Source organism: Myotis brandtii, unplaced genomic scaffold (assembly GCF_000412655.1).
Source record: "Myotis brandtii unplaced genomic scaffold, ASM41265v1 scaffold24, whole genome shotgun sequence".
NCBI classification, from domain to species: domain Eukaryota; kingdom Metazoa; phylum Chordata; class Mammalia; order Chiroptera; family Vespertilionidae; genus Myotis; species Myotis brandtii.
This window is the reverse complement of record NW_005359063.1, coordinates 928,192-947,573: the sequence shown is the minus strand read 5'-3', so window position 1 is coordinate 947,573 and position 19,382 is coordinate 928,192. Positions and strand designations below refer to the sequence as shown.

Below are 19,382 nucleotides of genomic sequence, written 5' to 3'. Positions count from 1 at the left end.
AATACAGAGCATCCCAAGTCTAATTCATCTTAGAATCCATTTGCTGTAGAATGCCTATTAACATTGGGCGGAACTGGGATGCATTTCCGTAAAGTATTGTCTAGAGAAATGGTTCCAAATTTATTGATTCATTAATGGAACTAGTCATTGGTTTAGCAAACATTTTTGAAGTGCCTCTTGCCAACCGCTTGTCTAGGCACTGAGAATATAGCAGTGATAAATGACAGTATGCAGACAGGGGTCATCCATGATGGAGTTTTTATTATCAAAATAGAACAATTAAGGACTGTCTAGAGAGATTTCTTGTAAGGTTATATGTACTTAGTTATATATATACTGAGGTTATGCCCTTTTTCTTTCCCTTGGTCCTCCTTTTATAAAGAAAAGGCATTAGTAGGTGATAGAGCCACAACCACCCCCTTTTAAAATGCTTTAGTAAAATAAAAAGTTGACTGTCTCGTGTCATTTTCCAATATTTTGATGGAAATTTTATGAGCTCATGAAACCCAAAAAGCCTACATCTGTTGATCTGGAGAATTCGGCCATCTGTATATTCGATTATACACAGATGTTAAACATCTGGATCCTGCCTTCTATGGTTTTCAGCTAATTTTTTTAATGCTTCCAAAATCATTTTGTGGCTATCTTCAAAAGCTAGAAATGAAGTGGAAAGATTCAAAGCCTGGCACAGAACAAATCATGTGCCTAAAATAGAGGTGTGGAAGACTAGGAGATCACATTTCTATTAATGTGGCAGTCTTGTTTCTGAATGATTTATGTTTGCAAATATTTTTTGACCAAGAACATTGTTTTTTTTAAGGACCTCCTATTCATGAAGAAGTTTTATTTTCTTCTGTGAAGTGCTTCATAGAGTAAACAAAAGTATAGAGGCTTATGGCATAATGCCTCCTTTTAACCTACCATTTCCATATCCATTGGTTATTAAGAGTTTGGTGGTGTGTTTTTTTGTATTGTGCAGTGTTCATCGGTTTTGTCTTACAACAGGTTCAGAGGAAGAACCCAGTCCTGTTTTGAAAACTTTGGAAAGGAGTGCTGCTAGGAAAATGCCTTCCAAAAGTCTAGAAGACATTTCATCAGATTCATCAAGTGAGAATACAGTTTGCGCCACTGTCCATGCGCCCATCTAAGCTTAAAAATGCTTATGTGCTCCTCTGTGGCCTCACTGCATGCTGTTGTGCACTGAAACCCCTAAGGGGGGCTTAACAGATGAGAATGACCTTCCCAAGTGAGCCGAAGAGGCTGGAACTTGGCCTTTAAAGTAATGCATGACGTTTGCTTACTGGAACACCAGGTTTCCTTGCATTGAAGAATCCCAGTTTGTTTACTCAAGTAGAGTGAGTTTTAAAAGATAGTGGTAGCTAGTGATTCTAGTAGTAATAACTAACATTTATTGAGTAGTGTGTGCCAAGACTTGGCTAAGCGTTTTATATGCATTATTTTACGTATCTGGCATGAGTAAACCCTGTGAGGGATAAGTTGTTATCCCTATTTTATAGACGAGGTCAATGAAGCTCAGAGAGGCAAAGTAACTTGCATAGTATCACACAGCAGAGCTAGGACCCAAAATCAACAACAGAATGTTGTCAAGAGCATTTATGACAGTGTTGGATGTCGGGTGAATTTTGCATGATATGAAGATGAATTAGTCCCTGGCTTTAAGGACTTTCCTTTCTCTTTTGTCCCTTCTTTTCATGCATTTCTTTTTGACACTGGAACGATAAGCCCAAAGACTCCCTGACACGCAACACTTGAGGCATACTGTTCCCCACTGGCTGCCGCTTTAATGGGTGAAGCATGTCTTGAGGACTAACATAGCACATAACGAATAGAGGGACTTGTGAGCCAGACAAAAGGATGTAGAAATGATGACTTCTAGGGGTTTTGTTCTTATTGTTATTAAGCTAAAATACACCCTCAGGATTACAGATGGTCATGAGAAAATTTATTGAGTGAAAGTTAACCATTGTCAAATTCATATGGTCAAAAGTGGACCATTGTCATGTTCAGAATACTTTTTATGCATCTGCAATTGAGACTAAGAAGTCAGAATTTTAAAAGGAAAAGAAAAAGGGGGATGGGGGGTTAGGAAACACTCCACTAAACAATTTCTAAAATTCAGAGATTCCCAGGGCTCCGAAGGCAGTATTCCCAATTTGGCATGCAGTCCTAACCCTGCCAAAGATCTTGGAATCTCAGGGTTGGAAGGGACCTTGAGGGCCACCCATTCCAAACTCCCCCCAGTCCAGGAATTCCCTCCAAAGCCTCCTCAACAGGTGGCCAACCCCCACATCCGCCTGAATGCTTGCAGAGAAGGCAGTCCGATCCTTTGTTAGTTACAGCCCTGATTATTCTTCCGGATGTTGGTGATTGGGCCCTGAGGAGAGGGGGGGAAAAAACAAAACAACTTAGCAACAATTGTTCAATTTGGCAAACTTCTTATTTATGAAACATGGGCTATTTCCATGGTGCAGCTTTAAAGTGCTCAGGAATGTGTAGGGTTAAGAAAAAAAATGATCATCAGCAGGGACGGGTATTCTTGCGCGCTCCCTTCCAAATGCCGATACCCACACTCACTGTCGCCTGCCAAGATTCCACTTAGCAGCTGGTCCCCAGTCACATCTCTTCAGTTGGCTTCCCCAGCAGGGCTCCCAGGGGCGTACACAAATGGTGATGCGGGCACAGAAATGCTTGTTAGTGACCGTGCTCTTGGGAAGGTGTCAGTCGTGGCCAGCATCGTACCCTTTCTAGAAGAATAGAGAGGCTGTTGCAGCCCCGTGCTTTCTCCCGCTGCCCGCCGATTGCTTGCTCCGAACTAACCTCCTAACCCGCGGGAGTCCGTGCGCAGCCGTGTGCTGATGTAAGCTGCATCGGAGCTGAAACGGGAGCTCCCGCTATGGCACTGGCTCAAGCAGCTCATCTACAGACAAAGTATTTTGGGAGAGACATCTTGGTTGCACCTCTCACTGCATCTTGACTAATTGCTTCCAACTCCCGGGGCTTTCGGGGACAATCTCATTGTTCTTTCTCGCCAAGGGTCAGCCGTGTTAACCGTGTGTTAATTTCTCCTGAACAGATCAAGCAAAAATAGATAATCTGCCAGAAGAATTAGTGCGTAGTGCTGAAGATGGTAAATATCTTTATGTATCTGCATGTCTGTCTGTGTGTGAGGTTTTGGGTGGTTTGGGCAGTCACCGGGACACAGCTGTTGGATAAAATAGATACGTCATTTGCCACTCCGTGATGAATGGTGCCTAAGTTATCATACAACGGTTCTGACTGGGTGCGAACTGTTTGTATTCCTGAGGCTTCTGCTGGGGATAGCATTGTGAGGATCGCCTCGGAGACCCTTGGGAAGCCAGGGTTTCTATAAATAGGAAACTGTATTTCCATGGGTAGGAGCTGATTTTTGCTACTCTGACCTGCAAAACTCCCTTTGAAGGCAGGAAGGGGACAGTGGGTTCCTGGGTTAAATTATTCTTGTATTTGATTCTTATGTCTCAGCATATAGATCTTCCTGGGCATACCCAGGAAAGCTTTAAATTCTAAGGAAAGGGTCCCAGAACAAAAGTGGGAATCCTGCCTCCCCTCATGTAAATAACTACAAATAGATGGAGGGTAATAGTAACTGATTCTGGAGTCAGAAGATTTTGAAGCTTGTCAATGGATCAGGTATTATTTGGTTCAGTTATAAAATGAATAGGGTAATAATGCCTTATTGGGGGGGGGGGAATGGAAATGAGTTTGATATTTATAGTTCAGCATTGATGCGAATGTATAATTTGTCTTTGTGTGCTGGAATTTTGTTTTCTAAATTGCCTTCACTATAATAATAAAAATGTATATTCACTGAGCTTTCCCATATAAAAGCAGCAAGAGCTCCTCAGAGGTCATTTCTTACTTTTATGTAACAGACTTGTCTTTCTCATTTTATGTTTACAACAACCTCGTTGAAATAGGTGGGGGAGGGCCCTGGGCAGTGTGGCTCAGTTGGTTGGGCATCCTTCCGTGCACCCAAAGGTTGCAGGTTCAATTCCCGGTCAGGGTACATGTGGGCTGGATCTCTGGGAGGGGGTGTGCAGGAGTCAGCCAATTGCTGTTCCTCTCTCCCTCTCCCTTTCTATCTCTCTCTAAAAATTAATTCAAAAATCTATTTTAAAAAGAAAGAAGTAGGTGGAGCAGGGGGTTTAATCTTTGTTTTATAGCTAAGAAAAGCTCTGAGAAAGTAGGTGACTTGTCTAAGATCCTGTAGCTAGTCCGTCAGTGGGAGCGTAGGGACTAGAATCTTGGCTTCCTTACTCCTAGTTCAGTGCTCTTTCCATTTTAAAAGGTGTGGCTTAGTGAACTGAGGAAAGACTCTAAACAGCTCCAATGCTGGATGCAGGACTTTTAGTTGAACAGGAGACATTGAAGAGGCTAATGAAGAGTCATACTGGGGAACGGATGAAAGCAAGCTGAAAGCCTGTCCGGTGTATTCTGCAGTCTCAGCCATGAAACTGAAATTTGAGCTTTACTTTCATGTCTCTTTTAATAAATGGTATTTATTCTCGATGTCGCTCTTCTGAGCAGATCAAAAAGCATATCAGGAACCAGATACAAATGATCGCATACCAGGAAGTGAGTAGCAGGTTTTTTCTCACAAATGACTAAATGTTGCCACTGTACCTGGTGTTAAATATACTGAAATGACTAACCCCATTAATAGCACAGCTTTATTATTGGTACTAAACTCTTGCGGCTTAAAAAAACTATTTCATTCTGGCAAGGGTGGTATTAAAAACATTTTACTACTGTCTGTGTTGAAAGATTAATTAGTGGTTCTACTGAGAAAGAGTTATATATTTTAAAAAATTATTATATATATGTTAATGCCAGATATTATCCTTTTGCTATTCTCTCTGCTCTTTGTGTCTTTGCTTAAAATGAAGTTGGCACCTTCCAACATCACTTGGCTTTTATTTTGCAGAATGATCTTGAGTATTGGATCTCTGTGGCCTTTACACAAGACTATAGATATGAACCAATTTATAATTTATTTGGATCGAAGAAAGAACTGTACTTGACAGTTAGTACATCGTATGGTTGTATGCCTCTCTATATACCTGTGGAAGCAAATTTTATGATGTCTAGGATTTAAGCTCTGAGGTTTAAAACTGGATGCAAATAGTATATATTCAACATGTAAATCAAGTGAACATCTGAATCTTTTTCAAAAAATCTTTATTTTTGAGAGTATTACAGATGCACCCCCCCCCATTACTCCTCTCCACCCAGTTCCCGCCCTGCCCCAGGCCTTCACCAACCTATTGTCTGTGTTCATAGGTAATGCATATATGTATTTAAGATCTTTGATTAAACTCTTCCCACTGCCCCTCCTCCCTCCCTCTGAGATTCATCTGTCAGTATGTTCCATGTTTCCATGCCTCTGATTCTATTTCATTCATCAGTTTATTTTGTTTATTAGATTTCTTGTTCATTTATTTTGATTTTTAGATTCAATTGTTGATAGGTATGTATTTACTGCCATTTTATTATTCATATTTTTTATCTTTTTTCTTCTGTTATTCCTCTTCTTAAAGAATACCCTTCAAAATTTCATGTAATACTGGTTTGGTGGTGATGAGCTTTTTTAACTTTTTCTTAGCTGTGAAGCTCTTTATCTGACCTTAAATTCTAAATGATAGCTTTGCTGGGTAGAATAATCTTGGTTATGGGTCCTTGTTCTTCATCACTTTGAATATTTCTTGCCACTCCCTTCTGGCCTGCAAGGATTCTGTTGAGAAATCAGCTGACAGTCATATGGATGCTCCCATGTATGTAACTAACTGCTTTTAAGATTCTCTCTTTGTCTTTAAACCTTGGTATTTTAATTATGATGTGTCTTGGTGTGGGCCTCTTTGTGTTTCTCTGGGACTCTCTGTGCTTCCTGGACTTGTAAGTCTATTTCTTTCACCAGGTAGGGGAAGTTTTCTGTCATTATTTCTTCAAATAGGTTTTCAATATCTTACTCTCTCCTGTCTCCTTCTGGCATCCCCATAATGCAAATGTTGGTATACTTGAAGTTGTTCCAGAGGCTCCTTACACTATCTTCATATTTTTGGATTCTTTTTGCTCTTCTGATTGGGTGTTTTTTGCTTCCTCATAGTCCAAATTGTTGATTTGATTCTTGCAATCTTCTACTGTTGATTCCCTGTAAATTATTCTTTATTTCATTTATTGTGTGCTTAATTTCTGACTGGTCTTTTTTCATATCTTTGAAATTCTCCCTAAGATCCTTGAAAGTCTCACTAAGTCCCTTGAAGCTCTCATTAAGATCCTTGAGCAAGCTTATAACCATTGTTTTGAACTCTGTATCCAGTAGTTTCCTTGCTTCCATTTATTTCATTTATGACACATTTCATTGTCTCCACATTTTGGCTGCTTCTCTGTGCTTGTTTCTATGTATTAGGTAGAACTGCTATGTCTCCTGGAATTAGGAGAGTGGCCTTGTGTAGTAAGTGTCCTGTATGGCCCAGTGGCTTAGCCTCCCCAGTCACCTGAGCTAGGCACTCTAGGTGTACCCCTGTGTGGGCTGTGTGCAGTCTTGTTGTAGTTGAGCCTTGATTGCTGTTGGTGTCACTGGGAGGACTTGACCTCCAAGACAAGTTGCTTGTGGATGTGTAGAGCTGTAATCTGGTATGGCCTGAAGCTGTCCACAGGGTGAACTGGCTCTGAAGCCTTCCGGAAGTTTCAAAGTCAGCTGCTGCCTGGGGCCACCCGGTAGGAACTACAGAGAGATCTGCAGATGCCTGCTATTTGTATTCGGCTTAGAAATGCCCAGACAAAGCCCATCTGTGAAGCAGGGCAGGCTGGTGCTAGTGCAGGGTCTTGGGTTTCTTATTGATAGGTTTGGGGCATGCTGATGCCTGCTGATGCTTATTTGAGAGATTTTAGAAAATACTGAAGCCTAAGCCAGGACAGACCATTCATATGGAAAAGAAGCTGAAAACAGCTTGGGTGGAGCTACAAATTGGATGGGGCTGGGTCTCTGGAAATCAGCAGGGCGGAGTGAACATTGAGGTCCACAGTGTGGGCCACGCTGTTGGAAACTTAGATATGGCTGCAGGTCAGCTCTGCAATGAGGGAGGTGTCAGCATAGGAACACTAACCCCTGCTAGCACCTCTGTCTGGGAGAAAGCTGCCCCTGAGTTCCTGCCACAATGCCCCTGGCACTGGAACTCAAAGGAAGCAGGACCATGTAAGTCTGTGTGCCGGCCCTTTAAGAGGAACTGCTGGATCTCCAGCACCCTGCATGTCAGTCAAGCACAATACGTGCTGATTTTTACAGCCCAGAGTTATGGGGACTTCTCTTCCCAGCTCTGGAACCCTGGGCTGGGGGTATGGTATGGGACTGGGATCCCTTTCTTCTCAGGGGAGGCCTCTGTAGCCAAGATATCACTCCTGATTACAGAGTTATGGGGACTTCTCTTCCCAGCTCTGGAACCCTGGGCTGGGAGTCTGGTGTGGGACTGGGATCCCTTTCTTCTCAGGGAAGGCCTCTGTAGCCAAGATATCACTCCTGATTTAAAAACACGCTGCCATCTTGTTTCTCTCCACCTGAACATCTGAATCTTAAGAAATGAATGTGCACTTGTAGTGGTTAATGTCATCAACTAATTAATATTCACCACCAAGCAAAGATTTTGATTCTTCACTCTTTTCCATTCAATCTTAAGATTGCTGAACATTTTAACTGTGACTACAGTGTTGAGGACACATGGCCCATTGAAAAGGTGTTTGTGGGCCTAGCAAAGCATATGGCTATGCATTTGTGTCTTCTTGACTCCCCAGTTTGTCAGTGTCATGATCATAGGCACTGGAAGTCTGAAGATGATACACGTGCCTGCCCTGAGGTGTCCAGGGATTTTTAATAACAGTTTCCCAACATTCTTTGGATGTGCTCATAAGTCTTCATGAGAAGAGCAGCTTAAATGAAAGAGCCATTAGAGAAACAAAGTGCTGATGCTAGAAGGCAGTGACATCTTGTCTGAAATCTGAAACTTTGCTCACGAGGTCCTCCTGCCGGAGATGAAGGTGCTGAGCTTTAGCACTCGATCTGACAAATTCTTAAGAACCACCCAGGCAAAAAGGCAGTCCAGGCTCTGGTCCTTGGTGTTAGTCTCTCTCTGGCTGCTGCAGAGGAAACCAGACTTCTGTCCTTCAGGGGTGGCAGGTCAAGAGGCTTTTCCAGATGCTTTTGAACTGGCAGATACTGAAAACAGCATCTGATTTCATTTTGCTGTTTTGTTCAACATTTAGCCTGAGGAGTGAAAACAAAACATAGAGATATATAGATATATCTATACACGTCTATATAGATGTAGTATATGTAGGTATAGATATATAACCAATGTATCTACATCTTTATTTGTGGCCTCCTGATGAGCTTTGTTATTGGTCAAGGCAAATAGGCTAATCATGGGGTAAGTTCTGGATCAAGTCTCTCTCTATTTAAAAAAAATCTTTTTTTAAACCTTTTTATTGATATCAGAGAGGAAGGGAAAGTGAGAGAGAGATAGAAACATCAATGATGAGAGAGAACCATTAACTGGCTGCCTCCTGCACACCCCACACTAGGGATTGAGCCTGCAACCTGGGCTCAATCCTGCCATGACCAGGAATCAAACTGTGACCTCCTGGTTCATAGCTCAACACTCAACCACTGAGCCACACCAGCCAGGACAATTCTCTCTTTTTTATGATATTTTCCTTTTTTTTTTCTAGTGAAGAATGTATTCTTACCACACAAGACAAAAAATGAAATATATGATCTCTACACCTAAAAATAATATTATATTGAATGTCAACTTTAATTGAAAAACTTAAAAATATTTTTTAAAATGATTTCCTGAAAAAAGTAAAGAAATACATGATCAAAACATAAATAAAGGCCAATAAATGTAAGTGACTATGTTTGAGAAGTGGACATATACTTTGAAAATAATAGGAAGCAGTGTTGTGATAAAAAGGTTTTGATACTCTTTGGGCTCTCCTGTGCCCTCCTGGGACCTAATTTTACACTGCTTGTATGATAGTCACCAAACGCACACATACACATTATGCTTAATGGGGAGTGATTAAAGCGGTTATCATCTTGTGATAAACCATAAATGTTTTTTTGATACATTTGTAAGCCTGAGGCTAGGTGAGAACTACTATTTGAATGAGCAAATATTTAATATGTGTAGTTTAGTTTTCATTTTTCTTCAATTAGATTTCATTTAACTAAAAATAAATTTAGCTAATGCTTAGAGCTGAATTTGAGCCTTTTGAGTTATATATAGAACTATAAATTGCTTTTTATTTATTTTCCTAGTATCGCTTTCAATGATAAAGTCAACATATTTGTATCACATTGTAAAGATAACTTAAAGAATCTCTTTCAGACAATATTTATTTTTTTTATCAAATACTTGTGTAGGGCCTACTATGTGCCAGGCACTGTTCTAAGTGACTTGAAAAATGTGAACTCATTCAAATATAAAAGCTCTGAATTCACCACAAAAATAGCCTCAACATTGTGATTCTTAGACAAAGAAAAAAAATAGCTTTCTAACTAGAGTTACACAAATTAAGAATAGAATTTGTCATCTTATTGTGACTTCCATACATATGTTTACTATATCAGAAAGAAACCATATGCTACATTTTCATATTAAATTCTTAGAGTATCCTAACTTGAATCATTCACACTTGGCCTTGGATTTCTCTATTGAAAATTCTATGAATTGACAGGTATCTAATATGTGGAATCTAAAAAAACAAAATAAATGAGCAGATTAGAAACAGACTCATAGATAGAGAATATTTTGACGGTTGCCAGAGGGGAGGGGAAATGGGGGACTGGGTGAAAAGGTGAAGAGATTAAGAAGTACAAATTTGTTGTTACAGAACAGTCACAGGGATGCAAAATACAGCATAGGGAATATAGTGAATAATATTATAATACCTATGTATGGTGTCAGATGCATACTAGATTTGTTAGGGTAATTACTTCAAAAATTATATAGATGTCTATTCACTGGGTTGTATACTTGAAACTTACATCAACTATAATTGAAAAGTAAAAAAAATTATAAAAAATTATTTCTATTTTCAAAGAGTAATTAGTTTTGAAATTGTATTGGTCTTTCATGGTACTCTCCACACTCACTAAAAAACAAACAAACCTTCTCTTAGACCAGGGGTGGGCAAACTTTTTGACTCGAGGGCCACAATGGGTTCTTAAACTGGACCGGAGGGCCGGAACAAAAGCATGGATGGAGTGTTTGTGTGAACTAATATAAATTCAAAGTAAACATCATTACATAAAAGGGTACGGTCTTTTTATTTTTAGTTTTATTCATTTCAAACGGGCTGGATCCGGCCCACGGGCCGTAGTTTGCCCACGGCTGTCTTAGACACTCAATGTCCAGGACACGATTATGACTGAGTTGTGTACAAAGGTCCTTGCTGTCTGATGAAATAGTTTTTTAGCCTGCAGCATGTTAAAAGTATAAATATCTCAAGGAGATGAACCACTAAATTATAGATTGCGGGGTTCAAAACTGTGATGTGAAAAAATAAGTTAAAACCAATTCTCATTGATAGCACGTTTTAATGTAATTCAAATCCAGCTCCCGGTTCAAGAAAAATGAATAGTTTTTCAATGACTTTATTTTCTATTTGGTTCAACTCCTTGCTCTTTTTTCTATATAATTAATTTATGAAACTGCATGCTGCTTACTGTGTGGTCCTGTGCATGTGAAGTATGGTGCCTTTAACCTTTTTACAGAAACATCTCTGTTCATAGATGGAAGAAAAGTGTGTTTCCAACCTATGCCTTGTGTTTGTCTGACAATTGTAAAGATAATTTTGAACAGAAATGCTGCTGTTTAGTTTCCACAGTGCCTTCACAACCTGATAATCAGTTTTCCCACCCCGACAAACTCAAAAGGATGAGCAAGTCTGTTCCAGCATTTCTCCAAGATGAGGCAAGTTTATCTTTTGTACCTTCAGAAAAATGGAACCAAATAAGTGGATTTGCTCTGCTAAGGTTGGTGTGTGTGTATTCAGCCGTGGCAGGGACTGGAGGTCAGCAGGACTGACCCTTGCCTTTCATATCAATAGAGGTAGTGTTGTTGATCCTGGAACAAGGCAAGGCATGTCTCATTTGACTCAAACAGTAACTCCTTTAGGTAGTGAAGTCAAATTGCATAGATTTGGGAATGTGACTTTTGTTTCAAAGTGGGTACAAAATAAGAAATCTAGGCAGAAATATGTTAGCATGGACTGACAACTCCTCTGTAGTTTAAAGTACAGCTGTTTTGTGAAAACTTAGTCTAGGTTGCATGACTCACTTGAACACATTTGTTAAAATAATAAAGTAAAAATGACATAGTGAACTTTAAGGCTATCTATATACATTATCCCCAGATATTCAGATGGGGAAATAGACTAAGAGAGGTGAAGTAACCTCATTCAGTGAGAAAGGGGTTGAACCAGAGCTAGAGCCCAGATCTGACTCCCATGCTGTTAACTACTAATATGACTATTATCTACTATTCATTGAGTACCTAGTAAGTGCCAGGCATTTAATATTGATTCTGTTACCTAACTCTCACTAACTAAATGTGGCACTATTTTCTCCATTTTATAAAAGAAGAGGGAGCCTCAGAGAGGTTAAGTAACTTTCTCAAAATCCAACAGCTACTAAAAAGTGGAACTATAACTTGGGTCCTTTGACTTAATTAAGACTTCAAGTTCTTGTAGCCAGGTAATTCGGAGTCTGAGGTTTGGAGTCAGACATTCCCAGTCCTGGCTATGCTGTGTGATTATGGACAAGTTCCTTAACTTCCCTGAGTCTAGTTTCTTAGTACCTCCCCCATTAAGTTGTGAGGAGTCAGTGAGATAATGTGGGGAAAGCGCACAGCACAGTGCCTGACACATAGTGAGTATCCAATACATGTTAGCTATTACTATCAGCAGTTTGGGCCTGATTTTTGATGGAGAAATATAAAGCTTCATCCTCATGCATTTTATTCATAGACAGAATGTGAGCAAAGCTCTGGACAACACATACTAGTACATTACACCTCACCACTTTGTGGGTCTTAGATGAGCTGTATCTGCAAACAGAGCCCACATTACACTGACTTTGGGAAGAACCACTCATTTTTTAAACCTAATTCATTGGCTGGAAGCCAACGGTAGACACCTCATGGAGTTCCTGGTCTTGATTGGTCATATGAATTAATCATATAATAACTTGAGAGGCAAATAATACCAGTTCCTGGTTTTTTATTTTTGTCCTTCCTTTAGTTTTAACCTGTTCCTCGGCTCCACACAAAAGAGTCCAAATCATTTGAGTGTGTGCATCGGGCATGCCAAGTTAAGCTGTATCATTTTACCTTTCAAAGGACATGGGGTTGGACGGAATGTTACAGGAAGTGGAGATGAAATCAGGCCTTGCTCCTTTGTCCACAGTCCCTTTGAGGCTTAGCATCAGTGATATGTGTTAAAGTGCCAACTATGTGAAAATCCGTGGTCCGGGTCAGCAAGACAGGGTCCCATCCTTCCAATAATTCACTAATGATCTGATATACTAGATCGAATGTCGTACATGCTGTAATAGAGGGAAATGGACTGTAAGCATGTGGGGGGAGAGTGTGACAACAGAGACATTGAAAAGGTTTGAATTTTTGTTTGATCTTTGAGGTGTTTTTTTTTTCTCATCCATATAAGTCATAAGTTTTGTTTTTATTTAACTCCTTTCTTAATCTGCACTATTTGATACATAATTGCATGGCCCTGGAATATGTCAGCATGAACTAACTACTCCATAAAGATGTTGCCCTAATCCCAGAAGCCACTGAACTGCCCCATAAACTCTCTGACCCCCAAAGGAGATCATTCTGAATCATGAATTTTTATAAACTACCATCTAATACACTTTAGACCTAAATATAATAAAATTTATTATTGCCACTTTTCTTTCTTGACCCAAGTAAATATTTCCTGGGGCACATATATATAAAATAAGTATCATGTTGTTATTCCCCCCACACACATTAAGTGTGTTATTCCCACACACACACATTAAATGTGTTAAAAATTTAATGTGGGTAGAATGTATAATTTAATATACTACCCTAGAGCAGCAAAAAGATAAGCACAATATCACTATTGAAATACATGAGAGGTGATTTCAAATTTTTAAAATACTCACTTTTTGTTGAAACAGAGAAGACTAGCATTTATTTTTCCTAGTTTAATTTGATTTTTTAGGGAAGTTAAGTTTGTGTTAATGATGAGAGGAATTAAGCATGACATTTTATGTCTTGACAGTAAAACTTAGAGCCTTTATTGTCTGGGTAAAGTTAATTTCTCATGTATGTCAGTAAAGTTCTTAAAGAAACACTAAGTATGTAATATTGAGAGAGCAGCAAGCAGCTCACAGAAGTACTGTCTTCTGATGCACCTCAGGACCCCTTGTAGGTGAGAAAAGAAAAATCACTGTTATTTTGGTAGCTAAGCACTGCTCTCCTCCTTAGGTGAGGTCCAAGGCAGCCCACCCACCCCATCCTGAATCCCATTCCTTGGCAATTAGCCCTAGTGTCCTTGGAACTTGAGAAATGTCATAGATCAATGCGATACCAAGATATTATCTTTATCTAAACAGAGATTCTGATCTGGATTCATTCTGAATTTAAACTGTGTATATATTATATGATGTTTTGTAGAGCGATGACAGAGAAACAGATACAGCATCAGAAAGCAGTTACCACTTCAGCAGACACAAGAAGAGCCCAAGCTCTCTAACCAATCTTAGCAGCTCCTCTGGCATGACGTCCCTGTCTTCTGTATGTAAACAAAGGCTCCGTGTTAATATCTCACCGCTTCTGCGAACTCGCTCTGCCACGCTCCTGCTACAGTACAATGGCCTCCTGTTGTATTTCCCAGATTCCAAGGGCATGAGCTTTTTCTCTCACCCACCATTAGCTGCTGGCTAGCTAAGTTCTCCTTTTTCTTTTTCTTTTTAAGCATAAGGGTTCATATCCATTATAAATCAATATGGTTTTTTGAAGGTAAGGACTACAAAAATAAACTTAAATTACCAACAAAATGAACCACTGAATTTTTCTGTGCAAAATGGGTAACTATGATCAAGTCTGCTTGTATCAGATATGCTTTTATATGCCATTGGCAGGTATAGAATTGTATCTCCCTTTTTTTTAGCAAGCCTGTTGGGTGAAAGTACTGATTCACATAAAAGAATGGAGGAGGTGGTTCTTTGCCTTATAAAAGGATTCTGAACAGTGTTTTCAAAGCAAAGCTCCCTAAGTGTGGTTACTTCACTAAGAACTTCTTTCATAAAGTGAGGTCATTCTGTGTGCATGTAGCATGTGTGTAGAAATATATATATATATGTAAATATATCTGCATTCACTGTTCCAAATATTTCCCTGATATACATATACATGCACATGCACATATCTTGCCAGCTATGCTAAACAAATAATAAACCTGTGCTTAAATACTTAATAGCCTCACATTTCTCAGATTGCGTTTTTTAGAATCTCTTTAAGTTGAATTTCTGCTGACAACAATCTAATGCATGGTCTTGGAAGGCTTTAAACTCCCTTCATCAATCATCCATTTTCTACCCTTCCTGACCTCTAAAAGCGTATGGCTCAGTAAGCATTTTCCTGGATTCAGCGGATGGGTAACATAGTAAAATTCCTTCTTAGTGCCTTGGAAATTTGATAGAGCAACGTGTCACTGTGATTTGTGTGCCTGGCGTTTCTCACATCCCCTTTCTTTAACATTTTAAATACTGAGCATGCCTAAAAATGGAACTCTGAAAACCCCCTACCCTAAAATCACCCTGCTGTGAAATGAGCCAGCAGCATCTACGTAACTTTGCATTTCACTTCTCCCCTATGTCTCGTAGAGGCAATTTTTTTTAAAAAACACTAGTTGTGTCGTGTATATCACGTCAGGTTATCTGTGTTGGTGTGTCTTTATGCCATATCAAATTAGCTGCTTTTATATGCAAACTCCCGAAATAATGGCAAGCAAGAATTATAGCCATGATCCCTGTGTTGAGTTCAAGCATGAGAGAGAGACAAACCCTGCATGTTTCCAATGCTCTCAGGTGAGCGGCAGTGTGATGAGCGTTTACAGTGGGGACTTCGGCAATCTGGAGGTGAAAGGAAGTATCCAGTTCGCAGTTGACTATGTGGACTCTTTGAAGGAGCTGCATATCTTTGTGGCCCAGTGTAAAGACTTGGCCGCCGCAGACATTAGAAAACAACGTTCAGACCCGTAAGTACATTTGGCATCACTATTTCCTCCTAGTTAAACTTGTAGAAACCTGGAAGGAAAGAACAGAATTGAAGGGAGGGTATGACTCTGTTAAAAGCAATGTTTGAAAAGAGAAGTGGTGGCAGGGGGAATGCTGTCTTATTTACTTTATATATTCACATGCCAAACTTATTAAATTGCAGCAATGTCAGAGAAGCGCAAAATGTTTCAAGTTGGAGGAACTTTTGAGGTCATCTTGTCTAGGTCCTTCTTTTGACCGATAAGGAAACAAGGGCAAGAGAAGATAAGCAGCCTGTCTACGTAAATTCAGACAGTCATTGGCAAAATGAGGAATGAGGGAGGGCTTGAACCTTGTCTCTTTCCACGGCACTCCCCAAACTGCCTCCAGAATTAGGGACATGTGGGGCATACTTCATAATGTTCAGTGGTGCAGAATCAGTTAAGATTCTCAAAGGAGGTAGTTTCCATATTTAAATTATATTCTGCAGAAGCACTTTAGGGAGAATTACCAATTCATCTTTGAGATCATAGATTTAATTGCATTTCAGTTTATTTGCAAAAGTGGAATGGTATTCCCCACTCATCTCTATGCAGAAGTCTGATTCTTATTTTGCTAGCATAAGCCCAATCCTTTTTCCTTTTATTACAAAAACAACTGAGCCCAATATCCTTTTTTTACATTGAATATGGCTTGAATAGGTGCATGCTAAGATTAATTTTATTTCAAAAAACAGTCACAAAAACTTTTTAAAAATAATTCTACAATGCCCTAGGCAGTTTGGCTCAGTGGATGGAGCATCAGCCTGTGGACCAAAAGGGTCCCGGGTTTGATTTGGGTCAAGGGCACGTACCTTGGTTGCAGGCTCCTCCCCAGCCTGTGCCCTGGTAGAGCTCGTACAGGAGCCAACCAGTCGATGTGTTTCTTTCACATTGATGTTTTTCTGTCTTTCCCTCTCTCTTCCACTTTCCCTAAAAATCAATGGAAAAATATCCTTGGGCGAAGAGTAACAAAATAATAATAATTCTGCAAGCACCAAAGCCTTTCTGAATTGAAAGGAAGCCAGTGGAATTAAGCACTGTTAGAGGTCTGTAGTACTCCCCTCCCACCTCTGATGGAAGGCCAAAGGAAAGGAACTCATGACCAATTCCACTGAAATAACTTTAAACTTTTAAGCATAAAGGTGTTGGTGGAACATTTATTACTTATTGCTTTTCTCATTATGAAAGAATTCTTTCTGTCAATTTCTAATGCATTTTTAAAAGCAGAGGTGGAAATACCACTTTTCATTTTCTCTGACCTTCTTGTCTGTTCATTTCTCTTTTTAGATATGTAAAGACTTACCTGTTACCAGACAAGGGCAAAATGGGCAAGAAGAAAACACTTGTCGTGAAGAAAACTTTGAATCCTGTGTATAATGAGATACTGCGGGTATCTATGAACTCTAGATTGGGAAAACCCTAAATGGTGGCCTATGTGTTTATCTAGCCATATCTTCTTGAATACTGTACCTCTACAGATTAAGTCTGTTGCCCAGAGAGGAAGGAAAGGATCAACATTTTCCAAGAAACTGCTTTGTATGAGATGATATGCCATGAATGTTGTACGCATTATCTCATTCACTCCCTACGTACCCTGCTAGGCGGGTACTATTATCTGTATCTCATAAGATGCGGCAAATGAAGCTTAGAGAGATAAAGTAATTTGCTCAAGGATATGCAACTGATGAAGTTGAGCATTGCAACCAAAATGATCTAAAAAGCATAATTCTGATCGTGGTATTTCTCTGCTTGAAAGCTTTTAGGATTCCCTTAGGGTCAACTCCATCCTTACCATGCACACCAGTCCCTTCACAACCTGAGCTCCCGCCTCGTCTTGTCACGGTCATAGTCTTTGTGCGGGATCCCCTGATTCCTTTCTGTTCTTTGGAAGAACTACATTTTCTCACACTGCTGGGACTCTGTGTTTGCTTAGGCTGGAATATTCTTCCCCACATTCTATCCCTAACTACCTCCTACAGCCTTCAATGCCTCTTCCTATGAGCGGCTGTCCTTACCCTGCAGGCCCCCCTGCTGTCCGCTGCCTTGTGTTCTTGTTTTGCCTTAGGCTATCTTAACTCTCAGCACTTTACTGGTTTGTCTGCTTTCCCAGTAAATTGTAAGTTCCCCGAGGGCAGGGACCAACTCTATGTTGTTTATAAACTGTGTGCCCTTGGGTAAATGACAGCCTGTCTGCACTTCACACCTGCAAAAGGGAGGAGGTAATATAGTACCGACCTACCTACCTACCTCAGTAGTGGTGAATGTTAAGAGAGTTTATATACAGGAAGAGATGAGTATACATTAAACACTTAATAAATGTTGACTCCTAGTACCGTGTCTGAAAAAGCACTCAAATGTTTATTGGAAGGATAGATGGATGGGCATATGAATGGAAAGTATACCTGGCTCAAATACCATATTCTCTCGCCCCCCCCCACCCCCCACCCTGCAAACTGCATCATGCTACCTTAATCATGAGTAATAGAAAATGTAAAACTACAAATAGAAGTACCCTCCTTCTGAAAATTCTGCCCAACTATTTGGTTATCCTCTGAGAAAAGTAGAGTTAAATTAATTCTCAGTCATCCGTGGGTGAGTTTTCTGTAGCAAGTTTTAATTACAGTTTGACTATGATATACCTCAGTCCCCTAGCTATTTCTAGGTCAGCTACTTCAGCCCTATACTCAGGAAAAGCCAGATAATTTAAATAAGTAAACTCAGAGAATAACAAGTGTGCTACAACCAAAATGGGCATTCAAGCAGTACATCATAAAGCCAAATAGAGATTATTTTTAGATTAGAAGTACTATTATCCCTTCCATGATTACATATAATCAAGGATTGACTGTCATTTTAGATGAAAAAGTTTTAGGATGCCAAATATTTTTCACTTGACCATATGAAGCAGGAAAAAACAAGTCTATCTTTTCTTGAGAAATTCCTTATCTTTGTAGGATATCAAGTGGAAGAGGTTGTGTGTATATAGAGATAGGTGGGTTATGGGAAGTCTCTACTTTTCACTTAGTTTTGCTGAGAATCTAAAACTGCTCTAAAAAATAAAGTCTATTTTAAAAATATACCTTGTCCTTAGGTAGAAAACAGACCATCGATTAAACTTCATTTTTAGAATGAGTTTGATTTATGTTATACCTAGTTAGAAATAAAAAACATCCAGTAAAAAATTGAATAATTGGCTTTTGTTTCTAAGGAGCTATTACCAGCTATGATATTTGAGCCATGGTTTGCTTTTTCGAAAGGGGCAAATAAAATCAACTTTTGTGAAAGATGGATTTTAGCTCTTTGAAACAAGACACTTAGAATAGGATGACTTTGCAATATTCTTAAGACTTGAAACCTAACAGATGAGAAAATCCAATCTGCACAGATGACTTCTCTTCATCTCTATGTCATAACTTTGGCATAAAGTAATATCATTCACCCCTTTAATTTCCTTCTTTGAACTGCAGTATAAAATCGAAAAGCAAATCTTAAAGACACAGAAGCTAAACCTGTCTGTATGGCATCGGGATACATTTAAACGCAATAGTTTTCTTGGGGAAGTGGAACTTGATTTGGAAACTTGGGACTGGGACAACAAACAGAATAAACAATTGAAGTGGTACCCTCTGAAGCGGAAGGTAAGTTCAGCGTTTTTGGATTGGTTGGTTGGTTGGTTGGTTGGTGGTTTTGAGGCCTGGTGTGTAGGAGAAAAGTCCTATAAAGTTGAATTTTCATTCAGGATACTTATCCACTGTTTGGGATCATTTTCTCTTTCCACTCTGTCTCATATGTCTCTTATTCTCTTTTCTATATTTTCTTCCCCTGGTTCCCATGTATGCTTCAGGTTGGCTATTTCTTGCTAATCTATCTTATAGTTCAATAATTTTCTTTTTTAAAAAATAAATCTTTATTGTTCAGATTATTACAGTTGTTCCTCTTTTTCCCCCCATTGCTCCCCTCCACCTGGTTCCCACCCCACC

At 39.5% G+C, this 19,382-nt stretch overlaps 1 protein-coding gene across 14 annotated transcripts in view; it reads left to right on the top strand.

Annotated features, from left to right (window-relative positions):
* The window catches only part of SYTL2 (synaptotagmin-like 2), a 73,462-nt gene that overhangs the window by 38,915 nt on the left and 15,165 nt on the right, over positions 1–19,382 (top strand). For 6 of the 14 annotated variants that reach the window (XM_005866867.2, XM_014540228.1, XM_005866865.2 and 3 more), the window contains 8 exons: positions 1,006–1,107; positions 3,095–3,148; positions 4,588–4,635; positions 10,936–11,030; positions 13,779–13,898; positions 15,194–15,363; positions 16,690–16,792; positions 18,870–19,040. In XM_005866867.2, coding sequence (XP_005866929.1) covers positions 1,006–1,107; positions 3,095–3,148; positions 4,588–4,635; positions 10,936–11,030; positions 13,779–13,898; positions 15,194–15,363; positions 16,690–16,792; positions 18,870–19,040 — 863 coding nt within the window. The other 8 variants (XM_005866866.2, XM_014540227.1, XM_005866868.2 and 5 more) reach the window with 6 other exon arrangements.